Source organism: Heptranchias perlo, chromosome 10, assembly GCF_035084215.1.
Source record: "Heptranchias perlo isolate sHepPer1 chromosome 10, sHepPer1.hap1, whole genome shotgun sequence".
Classification (NCBI taxonomy): Eukaryota; Metazoa; Chordata; class Chondrichthyes; order Hexanchiformes; family Hexanchidae; genus Heptranchias; species Heptranchias perlo.
Genome location: NC_090334.1, coordinates 61,541,807 through 61,553,971, shown reverse-complemented (window position 1 = coordinate 61,553,971; position 12,165 = coordinate 61,541,807). Strand labels below are relative to the sequence as shown.

General features: G+C 41.5%; 1 protein-coding gene across 3 annotated transcripts in view; it reads right to left on the bottom strand.

The window, feature by feature from the left end:
* Positions 1-12,165, bottom strand: part of LOC137326630 (rho-related GTP-binding protein RhoJ-like) — a 45,092-nt gene that overhangs the window by 19,732 nt on the left and 13,195 nt on the right. For all 3 annotated transcript variants that reach the window (XR_010964249.1, XM_067991919.1, XM_067991918.1), the window contains exon 2: positions 7,222-7,280. Coding sequence is in view for 2 of the 3 variants with exons in the window: in XM_067991919.1 (XP_067848020.1) it covers positions 7,222-7,280 (59 nt within the window). In the remaining variant the exon portion in view is untranslated. The remainder of the gene's footprint in view (positions 1-7,221; positions 7,281-12,165) is intronic.

Here is a 12,165-nt window from a genome sequence, read left to right as displayed (position 1 = left end):
GCTCCCTTCATCTATGTCATTAATATAAATTGTAAACAATTTTACAACACCAAGTTATAGTCCAGCAATTTTATTTTAAATTCACAAGCTTTGAAGGAGGTAGCCTCCGAAAGCTTGTGAATTTAAAATAAAATTGCTGGACTATAACTTGGTGTTGTAAAATTGTTTACAATTGTCAACCCCAGTCCATCACCGGCATCTCCACATCATTAATATAAATAGTTGAGGCCCAAGCACCAATCCCTGTGGCACCCCACTAGTTACAACCTGCCAACCCAAAAATGACCCCTTTATTCCTACTTTGTTTTCTGTCCATTAACCAATCCTCAATCCATGCTAATATATTACTCCCAATCCTATGAGCCCTAATCTTGTGAAACAACCTCTTATCGAATGCCTTTTGAAAATCCAATTATACTACATCCACTGGTTTCCCCTTATCTACCCTGCAAGTTACACCCTCAACAAACTCCAATAGATTTGTCAAACACTATTTCCCTTTCCTAAAGCAGTGATGACTCTGCCTAATCATATTATGATTTCTACATTCCCTGTTACCAATCCTTAATAATAGATTCTAGCATTTTCCCGACTACTGATGTCAGGCTAACTGGCCTATAGTTCCCTGTTTTCTCTCTTGAATAGCGGGGTTACATTTGCTACCTTCCAATCCATGAGGACCATTCTTGAATCTAGGGAATTCTGGAGGATCAAAACCAATGCATCCACTTTCTCTGCAGCCACCTCTTTTAAAACCCTAGGATGCAGGCCATCAGGTCCAGGGGATTTGTTGGCTTTTAGTCCCATTAATTTTTCTAATACTTTTTATTTACTAATCTTAATTACTTTAAGTTCCTCCCTCTCATTAGGCCCTTGGTTCCCCACTATTTCCAGTATGTTTTATGTGTCTTCTACTGTGAAGACAGATATTTCTTGCTAGTTTATTCTCGTATACAATTTTATGCCTCTATTTTTTTTTATTCGTTCATGGGATGTGGGAAGGTGGTGGTGAGCTGCCTTCTTGAACTGCTGCAGTCCGTGTGGTGAAGGTTCTCCCACAGTGCTGTTAGGAAGGGATTTACAGAATTTTGACCCAGCAACGGTGAAGGAATGGCGATATGTTTCCAAGTCGGGATGGTGTGTGACTTGGAGGGGAATGTGCAGGTGGTGGTGTTCCCATGTGCCTACTGCCCTTGTCCTTCTAGGTGGTAGAGGTCGCGGGTTTGGGAGGTACTGTTGATGAAGCCTTGGCGAGTAGCTGCAGTGCATCCTGTAGATGGTACACACTGCAGCCACAGAGTGCCGGTGGTGAAGGGAGTGAATGTTTGGGGTAGTGGATGGGGTACCAATCAAGCGGGCTGCTTTGTTCTGGATGGTGTCGAGTTTCTTGTGTGTTGTTGGAGCTGCACTCATCCAGGAAAGTGGAGAATATTCCATCTCACTCCTGACTTGTGCCTTGTCGATGATGGAAAGGCTTTGGGGAGTCAGGAGGTGAGTCACTTGCCACAGAATACCCAGCCACTGACCTGCTCTTGTAGCCACAGTATTTATGTGGCTGGTCCAGTTAAGTTTCTGGTCAATGGTGACCCCCAGGATGTTAATGGTGGGGGATTCAGCAATGGTAATGCCATTGAATGTCAAGGGGAGGTGGTTAGACTCTCTCTTGTTGGAGATGGTCATTGGCTGACACTTGTCCTGTGCAAATGTTACTTGCCACTTATCAGCCCTAGCCTGGACGTTATCTAGGTCTTGCAGTCCGTGCCCGCATGCAGCTTCACTATCTGAGGGGTTGCGAATGGAACTAAACGCTGTGCAATCATCAGCAAACATCCCCATTTCTGACCTGATGATGGAGGGAAGGTCATTGATGAAGCAGCTGAAGGGCCTAGGATGCTGCCCTGAGGAACTCCTGCAGCAATGTCCTGGGGCTGAGATGATTGGCCTCCAACAACCACTATATCTTCCTTTGTGCTAGGTTTGACTCCAGCCACTGGAGAGTTTCCCCCTGATTCCCATTGACTTCAATTTTACTCGGGCTGCTTGGTGCCACACTCGGTCAAATGCTGCCTTGATGTTAAAGCAAGTCACTCTCACTTCACCTCTGGAATTCAGCTCTTTTGTCCATGTTTAGACCAAGGCTGTAATAAGGTCTGGAGCCGAGTGGTCCTGGCGGAACCCAAACTGAGCATCGGTGAGCAGGTTATTGGTGAGTAAGTGCCGCTTGATAGCACGGTCAACGACACCTTCCATCACTTTGCTGATGATTGAGAATAGACTGTTGAGTTGGTAATTGGACGGATTGGATTTGTTCTGCTTTTTGTGGACAGGACATACCTGGGCAATTTTCCACATTGTCGGGTAGATGCCAGTGACGTAGCTGTACTGGAACAGTTTGGCTGGAGGCGCGGCGAGTTCTGGAGCACAAGTCTTCAGCACTACAGCCGGGATGTGGTCGGGGCCCATAGCCTTTGTTGTATCCAGTGCACTCAGCCATTTCTTGATGTCACATGGAGTGAATTGAATTGGCTAAATTATCAATTTCTTGGTTTTTCTTTGCTGATTTCTAAAACCCTCCCAATCCTCAGACTTTTTGGCAACTACTCTTTTTGGCAACATTGTAAGCCTCTTCTTTTGCTGCTGAAACCCTCATCCATGTTTTTGTTACCGCCAGACTCGGCTATTCCAATGCTCCCCTGGCCAAACTCCGATCTTCCACCTTCCATAAACTTGAGCTCATCCAAAACTCTGTTGCCCGTATCCTAACTCACACCAAATCCCGTTCACCCATCACCCCTCTGTTCGCTGACCTACATTAGCTCCAGCCCATCAATGCCTTGATTTTAAAATTCTCATCCTCATGTTAAAATCCCTCCATAGCCTCACCCCTCCCCATCTCTGTCATCTCCACCACATCTACACTCCTCCGAAATTTCTGTGTTCCTCCAACTTTGACCACTTGTGCATCCCCCATTTCCTTTGTCCCACCAATGGCAACCATGCTTTTATCGGTCAAGGCCTTAAGCTCTAGAATTCCCTCCCCAAACCCCTTCGCCTCTCCACCTCTCTCCTCCTTTAAGACGCTGCTTAAAGTCTACCTCTCTGACTAAGTGTTTGGTCACCTGTCCTAATGTCTCCTCCTTTGGCTGAGTGTCAATTTTTGTCTGACTGCGCTCCTGTGAAGTGCATAGAGACGTTTTACTACATTAAAGGCGCTATACAAATACAAGTTATTGTTGTTGTGTTTGAAATGATATTACAAATGGCAGCAAAATGGAATGCTGAAAGGATAATAAAGACCTCCAGCAAACCAAAAAAAAATCTGCTTCCTAATTTTTGTTTCAAATGAACTTTTTTCCTTTCTATTTAGGTGTTTCCATCGTTCCATGGCTGAGCAAGTTCTTGACCTCTGTGATACTGTTCTTTAATTGGCTAATTGGAGGTACACTAGGTCACTAAGGATGTATGACTTGCCGAATAATTTTCCCTACCTCACTGCACGGAAGTGCTAATTGTGCTTAGCAACTCTCTCTTTTCAAGATAGCAACATGCCATATTGGAAACCATGGCTGCAAACCCACATTCAACCACTTCATATTGGCATGCAATATACATGTTACCCAATAAACGGTTGTAAAAAACGTTAATTTTGAAAACACTAAAAGAAACTAACAGATTAATTCAATGGATTTAAAAGTAATTTTTCACTTTGGGATTATTGACTATATTACTGCAATGCAGCTGAAACAAACAACCCAACGTCATGTTGTGCCAGAATAGCTTACATGGATTCTATGCAACATAAAAGCCAAATATAGCCATGAAACTGAGCTGTCACTTGGGACAGAACTTAAGGGAGTTAGCCAGGGCCAAACCATTGCATCTCCAACTTAATAACAGCACTGGAGGTATTGTGAGAGCAACTTGGCCGTCAGCACTAAAAGACACGTTTTCCAGTCGTGGCACTAAAGTTGCAGGACCTTGGAAAAACAAGTGTAACATTCACTGAAATCATGCCAGAGTGATCTTGCAGCATTTCCCCAGGTGGCTTCATTAGGCATATAGGGCAAATTATTGGCGCAATTTATGCACTCACTGTCAGCAGGGAGGATACAACGCACAATGGCCTGCAGCTGCTATTTAAAAGGATGCGCATGTTGTTCAGAACAAGAAAAATAGCTGGGAAAAAGGCACAGACCACCTCCATTTTCTGAGGCATGGAAGAAATGCAACGTAGGAGGGTTACCCTCTTGAATATGCAGGGAAGCCTACCCCACCGAAAAGCTAACCAGGCTACTTGACATAGGTGGCCACCAGAGTTAATGCAGTCTTAAATATCTAGGGGACATGGTAGCAAATAAGAAAAAAAAATTAATAGCCTCAGGAAGTCTGCCAAGGCAAGGCTAGCCATTATTGTAAATGGCCAAAGTATGCAGGTCACTAACAGTTTCCTCTCATCCAGTTACACACTGACTAAAGCTGCATGCTAAGCTCTCTGGAAAAGCTCTTTCCAAACCTCATATAGATGCATGTACGGCAGCAGGGCACACCATTAATGCCTCTTCAAACTAAAACTGTTGTTGCATGACTATTTGGAATGGTGACCTACCAAAACAAGCTTACCACATAACGAATCTGCATGATGCACCTTCATTTATTCACTTGGATACATGGTGGCCATTTGGCCGTCACTCATTTATGTGCTCTTCAAACTTTCACATTTCAGCACTACTTCTATGCTTGCAGGACAAAACAAGGGGGTGCAGATCATAGCACGAGAAGGTTTTTATTTCAGACCCTACAGTTATTGCCATACTGAACATGATGGGGCTGAGCGAGGCCTCCCTGATACTCGATCCAGTAGCATCATTTTCTTATTATTCTTTCTCTTACTCACTCACTTGCATATACTGCAGCAAACCACCGTAACACATTTTAGCTACATATATGCTTCTAATGTTTCTGTGGTGTTCACAAATATGCCCCAGTACCACATGCTGCAGTGGCATCCACTAATTCAGCACCTCGCAGAACACAGCATCAATGAATCGATCTGTTGCAAGCACCAACCATGGAAGAGCGAGAGGTGCTCCTCCTAGGCCCCAAAAAAATCTGGGCCGCTATCGAGCCCTCAGAGGCTCCTTCCCCCAAGTATTGCCTCCCTCTTCTCCCCCATCACCCGTCGGCCAGCTCATCGTGGGAGCCAAGTGGTTTCCCACCCTCCCAGAACTAACATGATGCAATGGGGCGCCCACTTGGTGCCCACAGCATGCCGGTGGAATGGGAATGAGGTCAGAGCTTCTAAATAGCTCGGGCTTCCAACTTTCAAGAAAAGGTGGGCTGCAGGTGCAGACAACTGCCCCGTTCTCCGTTAGTAGTTAAAATCGGCCCACTAGTCTTCTTTCTCCATCAAATATTGCTCTTCCAATAATAGTGGGAGCTTACTATGGATGGCTCAGAGTTTATTATCCTTTTCACATCCTTTATACATTGGATAATCAATTCCGACGGGTATGTGGAACAATCCTGGCATAGTGGATTGCCTTAAAATGAAGGCATCATGACTACAGTCTGGAAAGCGACCAATCATTTGCATGATTATGCTCTGAATGTCACAAATGACCTCCACACTGATGAAATGGAATCTTTCTAGTTCATGAAGGCTAAGGAATAATATGCAGGTGCCCATAGGGCTACAAGGGTGCCAATGATGACACAGCTGGGGAATCTTATCTAAAAAAATTGCCAGCTCTCATTCTGCCACTAGGTGCCTACGTGGAAAATGACGACGTATCAGTCATTTACACTGTGACATGAACAGGGGAAAAAATCTTGTGCCTGTTGTTGCCACTGAAGATTAATGTCTACTGATGTAAATTAATGGATAATACTAGGAACCATGTGATCAGTCTTCAGCTAATTTCATTCTGTGCACTACAGATTGACTGATGTTTCTGATGTCCACAGCTTTGAATGAGCCAGGTGCATAAAAGTTCAGGGCTGTAGCGCTTTTGACAGTCATTGGTAATGCTGTCCCTATGGACAAGGCTGGTTGGAGTTCAGATTCTAGGAGACAGCACAACTCTATCACTCACTCCCCATCAAATTGGAGCTTGCATATGCACTTTTCTACCAACATTCCAAGGGTGTGCCTCTAACTGTAGATACAGTTTCATCGGTGAAGGCAGGTGCTTGCATTATGCCTCTTTGCAATTTAACCAACCTCATATCCTTTCATCCTCCTCCAAATATTGATTAACCTTGTGGGTGCCACATCCATCACATACTACAGACTGTTTTTTGAACTGCATTAACATCTTGAGTTTATATATCTGTTTCATGATCCGTTGCTGCATATTTCTGTAGTGGAACGTGGAGTTAAATCACGCAAAGGATTATAAAGTTGCCAGCCAGGCAATTTTGGTGTTGGTATAGCCTTAAGTGCTAGCTAAATGTGACTGTGATAGCTTGAATCTAGCACGGTTGAGCAGTCATTTTTTTTAAACTGCAAACTGCACGATTATAGTATCTTTGTCAGCTTCAAACAAACTATTTGTCTGATGCTCAGTTCTGATTTATAATGAAAATTATAAAAGAAAAAACTGTAAGCATTTTTATATATATATATATATATATATATATATATAAACAAAAGTTATCAATGTACATCCTCAAATGCCATGTCCAAAAAGAGACCAATGTTTTTAAAAGGTAAATTTCTGTTGACGTATCATCATACCACTATAGCATTAGATTGCATTTGTAATGAATAAAGCTGAACCCTGAATATATTGTTTTATACATTTAAACAACCAAAAACCCACCAACTATATACAAAATTAAGCCTGATCCATTTTGGATATGGAGATTTTGAAAATATGTCGTCAAACCTGATCTCAGTACAAAGGTAGTAATTTGATGTATAAACAGATCTGATAAGTCAGTTATGGCACATGATCCTTAACTTTACGCACATCAGCCAAGCTACTGTCCTGTTATAAAAACTGAAGTCAGCTCTGATGGAACTGGATGGTTAACATACATTCTACAATGGCCAAAACATTTCTATCTAGAAGCGCAATGCTATATTCATTTTACGACTGGATTTTCAGCCTAACTTTTTGGAATCAAACACACAAGACCCAAGCTAGAGGTTTGCCCATTGCAAGAATCCCAACATATAGTAAATATTGAGTAGAGTACGAAGTTCAGTTTTTTCCATACCTGTCCAGCAGTGTCATATAGACCAAGCAAATGTTGCTTTCCTCCCACGGTGATGGTTACTGCAAGGTAAAATAATTAAGTTAATTACTACTACAGGGTTATTTTCCTATGGATAGCAAGTAATTAACCATAGCTTACAACATAAAATATAAATGGTAAACATGTGAAATTATTAGTTTTGAAACTGGGAAATATTTACTAGATGGGCTCAACCATTATTGTAAATGGTGTTAATTTTTTTAAACAAGGTCTATTCTGTTTCCTAATTGGTACTTATGGCACTGTCTTTATTCCATATGCTTTTTGCCACTTACATTTTCTACTTTCCTGAAAATGGATGTAGAAATAATATTAAAAAGTTCAAACATATGGTCACAGCACTTCAAAAAAAAGCTGAATAAAATTCAAGTTCCTCATATTTGTAATTTATACTTCATTAAGGTTTTACAAACAAACAGTCAGAAAACCTATAAACAATACCACTATTCCACATGCCAAACTAGATTTTCCAGATAAGACAGCTGATTACATATTTGGCCCAAATGTTCACCACATAGGAGGGCCCTTTAACCAGCAGAAAGCAGGACTCTAAATTCATCAGCCAAGGCTGGATTGGACTCTTATCTGAAGAGAGAATAACAGTGAGCTAAACTACAATATCGTTCAATCTGCAGAATTTGGCAACTTCTCGCAGAAACGCAGAAAACAAGAATGGAGCAAAAAATGACCAGAGCTGAATTAGTGTATTAGTAGGTTACTTATGCAGAGTGAAGACCAGCAGATCTTTAACACAACATTCGCAACTGAGACTTTAGCAGCAAAATTATGTAAATCACTTTGCTTCAAGATTGTAGAATGGGGTCACAAAGTTTTTCTCCTCTCCTTTCTGGTCAATGTTTTTCCTCCTTCTCTTCTGAAGGAGTACAGTTCCACAGGCATTCGTCAGTACCTCACGCTAATGGCCATTATGCTCAAATGAGCTGTAACAGTGAATATTGGCAAGCTATTCAGTGCTGTTAATTCTGATCCTAAGGTTAATTAACACATTTTAGTTCATGACTTTTTTGTCTGACTACTTCTTTGATACTTGGCAAGAAAGAGTTGATTCATTCACTCAGTACTTTATATGGATCCTGATGGGAGATTGGTAGTGAAAATGCCAATATAATCCAAACTGGTTGATATAAAAGAGTGTTACACTAACTTGATTGAATTTTTTGAGCCGGTGACAAGGAGGGTCGATGAGGGTAACACATTTGATGTAATCTACATGGATTTTAACAAGGCTTTTGACAAGGTCCCACATGGTCAAAAAAGTAAAAGCCCAAGGCATCCAAGGGAAAGTGGCTAGTTGGATCCAAAATTGGCTCAGTGGCAGGAAGCAAAGGGTAATCGTTGACGGATGTTTTTGTGACAGGAAGGCTGTTTCCAATGGGGTCCCGCAAGGCTCAGTACTAGGTCCCTTGCTTTTTGTGGTATATATTAATGATTTGGACTTGAATGTGGGGGGCTTGATCAAGAAGTTTGCAGATGATACAAAAATTGGCTGCGTGGTTGACAGAAAAGTGGCAAATGGAATTCAATCCAGAGAAGTGTGAGTTAATGCATTTGGGGAGGGCAAACAAGGCAAGGGAGTACACAATAAATGGGAGGATACAGAGAGCGGTGTAGAGGAGCAAAGGGACCATGGAGTGCATGTGCACAGATCCCTGAAGGTTGCAGGACAAGTAGACAAGGTGGTTAAAAAGGCATACGGGATACTTCCTTTATTAGCCGAGGCATAGAATACAAGAGGAGGGAGGATATGCTAGAACTGTATGAAACATTGATTAGACCACAGCTTGAATACTGCGTATAGTTCTGGTCACCACATTACAGGAAAGATGTGATTGCACTAGAGAGGGTACAGAGGAGATTTATGAGGATGTTGCCAGGGCTGGAGAATTTTAGCTATGAGAAAAGATTGGATAGGCTGGGGTTGTTTTCTTTAGAACAAAGGAGGCTGAGGGGTGATTTAATTGATGTATATAAAATTATGACGGGACGAGATAGAGTGGTTAGGGAGGACCTATTTTCCTTAGCAGAGGGGTCAGTGACCGGGGGCATAGATTTAAAGTAATTGGTAGAAGGATTAGACAGGAGCTGAGGAGAAACATTTTCACCCAGAGGGTGATGGGGGTCTGGAACTCACTGCTTGAAAGGGTGGTCAAGGCAGAAACCCTCAACTTGAAGTGCCATAACCAACAGGGCTACGGGCCAAGTGATGGAAAGTGGGATTAAGCTGGATAGCTCTTTTTCGGCTGGTACGGGCACGATGGGCCGAATAGCCTCCTTCTTGTGCCGTAACTTTCTATGATTCTAGATAAGCCAAATTTAGGCATCATTAACTTCTAGGCAAAAACTGGGTGGCAAACCCCAGACGATTCCTAGGAGTTACGGTGAAGGGTTAAGGAAATGTCAGGCGTCCTTAATTAATATTCTTTTCAGGGTATTGATCCCAGTGTCCTTACAGTAATGACGTACAGGATTATCTGGAGGGGAATGGAAATTATTCCAGCCCCCAATGACAAGGCCACTGCTCTAGATCCTACCATTGAGACAGGCTGGCTAGTCAACAATAAATAGCACCATAGAGTACTGTGGTGCTGCCTGGTTCAGGTATCAGATTAGTGAATCTGTCAAATGGATGGCCTCGGTTCCAATCTTCCATCACCAGGTATGCCATCTTTGAGCCAACTTGACTCCAAAGAGAAGTCACTTGCCTCCCTATCCCAAAGGAGCATCTGGTATTTAAGAGGAACAAGTTCAAAACAGCATCGATAATGTTAGTATGAATAAAATCAAGATAAGAAAAGGTGCAATGGAAAGTGAGGATTGCTTAATGGATGACACTTTTTCTTGCATCTATTCGGGAGTATGAGAAACATGCTAAGAAGGCCTATCCAGATATAGGAGCTGATTTTGGGCTATTAAAGCTGCTTATATACGGTGCTGTTTTACTTTGGAGATCAGCACCCAGCTCCTGTCATTTACACTAAACTATCAAATCTGGTTCTCTCATCCAGGCAGTAGAATCGTAGACAGGTGGAAAACTAGGTCTATGATTCTTTTGCCAGGATTAGATAGCTAGATTTAGTGTAAACTTGCGATGCCAGCTTATGGGTGCGAGTTCCCTGGAATTCAAACTGAAACAGTGGTAGTATAAAAATGGCAATAGAGCTTAGAGCTGTTGAGGAAAAGGAGTGTTTGCTATAAAAGGGGAAACCGAGCATCTATGAGTATGCTACAGCAGTGGGGGAGATATGCAAGTTAAACCAGAATTAAAATGAGGACAAAAAAGTTGATAGTTGAAGGAATAAAGGTGAAGTTACAAAAGGTAAGGTGTGGCATAAACATTAGACAGCTGTAGGTCATACTTGTGCCTCCTCTCCCTCCATCATCCTATCATTGGTTGCCATGCCTTCAGTTGCCTCGGTCTCATGCTCTAAAATTCCCTTTGTAAACACATCTCTCCATCAAAAAAAACCACACAGAATCAAGATTGAAGGCTTTAACAATATCATCCAAACTAGTAAAGGAGAAAAAAAGCCACAGAAACCAGACATTGCTGCCACACATATTGTTCTGAATATTCTGCAGACACAAACTCTGCAAATGAACTAAAGCCACTCCACTTTTCCACTTTCATACTACATGGGGGAAAAATTAAGTTCCCACAGACAACAAATGAAGAAATCAAAAACATTAAGCACTAGTTACATAATAACTTCAAAGAGACAGTAAAGTGAATTAAAGGCCTATAAAACTTGCATGTTTATTTCCATTTATCTTTGCTCTTTCAGTTACTGACTCCAAGTCTGTCTATGCTTCTCCGAGCTCATTCCTTTCTCCACTTGTTTGGCTGCACATGGTTTTCTTTTCTTAATGTTTACTCCTTCACTTTCCCTCTTCTTTCTCACCTGGATATGTTCCCACTTCGATCCTCCCAGTCTCCTATGAACCAAAACTAGTGCCCTTCGACATCCTGCAAAGACCATGTCCTAAGATATATTCATATGCCACCATAGAATTTAATTTCACTTGCAGGCTGCAGAAATGATTATACACGCAGACACATGGAAATAAATCAAGTTGCAAATCAATGTCATATAGTTCCTGGTGCGATAAACAACATGTGGGCTTGACGTTATGCAATTTTTGATTAAATATTGCATAACATCAGAGCAAATGTAGCATATATAACACACATATACAAGACACTGAATTAGTAAATAAAAGTTTGGAATATGTGGTAGGAGTCACAAGGTCATTTTATCACTTGTCAGGTTTGGACGTCAGAGTACAGTGAATGCTAATCTATTCCCATGATAAAGCACCAACTCTTGCCCTCCCCAGTCAGTTCCCAGTCAGCATGAAACTCCTCAGAAAGGTTCAGTGCCATCAGTACCACAAAGTAAAGCCAGTAAGTCTGTACATGTTATGTACAAAATAAAGAAAAACTAGTTTCAAAGCTGCAACACATCTTAGTATTCAAATGATCTTCATGAACTGTTAAAGCTCAACTCCAGCAATTTATGATGCCATCACTGTAGTAGCTTTAATATATTAGATATCATGACCTTTTTTCCTATAACATTGCAGAATGTGCTGTCATCTCTATAAAAAAAATTCTACACAAGTCCAATAGAAATAGTCACAGACTGTCATCCATTAAAGTATGAAAACAAAACGGTGAGCTTTAGTGGGCAACCCCTGTGCTTATATAATTTGTACAATTTTAAATATATAATATTTTACAAAAGGATAAGTATAGCATTTTCTATTTATTTAGAACACAAACAATTACACTTGTAATTTAGTGAAAAAACACCAGGAGTTTGGAACACAGTGTCTTCTGATGTGATAGACTGCAGTTAAGGCCATCTTTGTGGCAGGCATGTCATG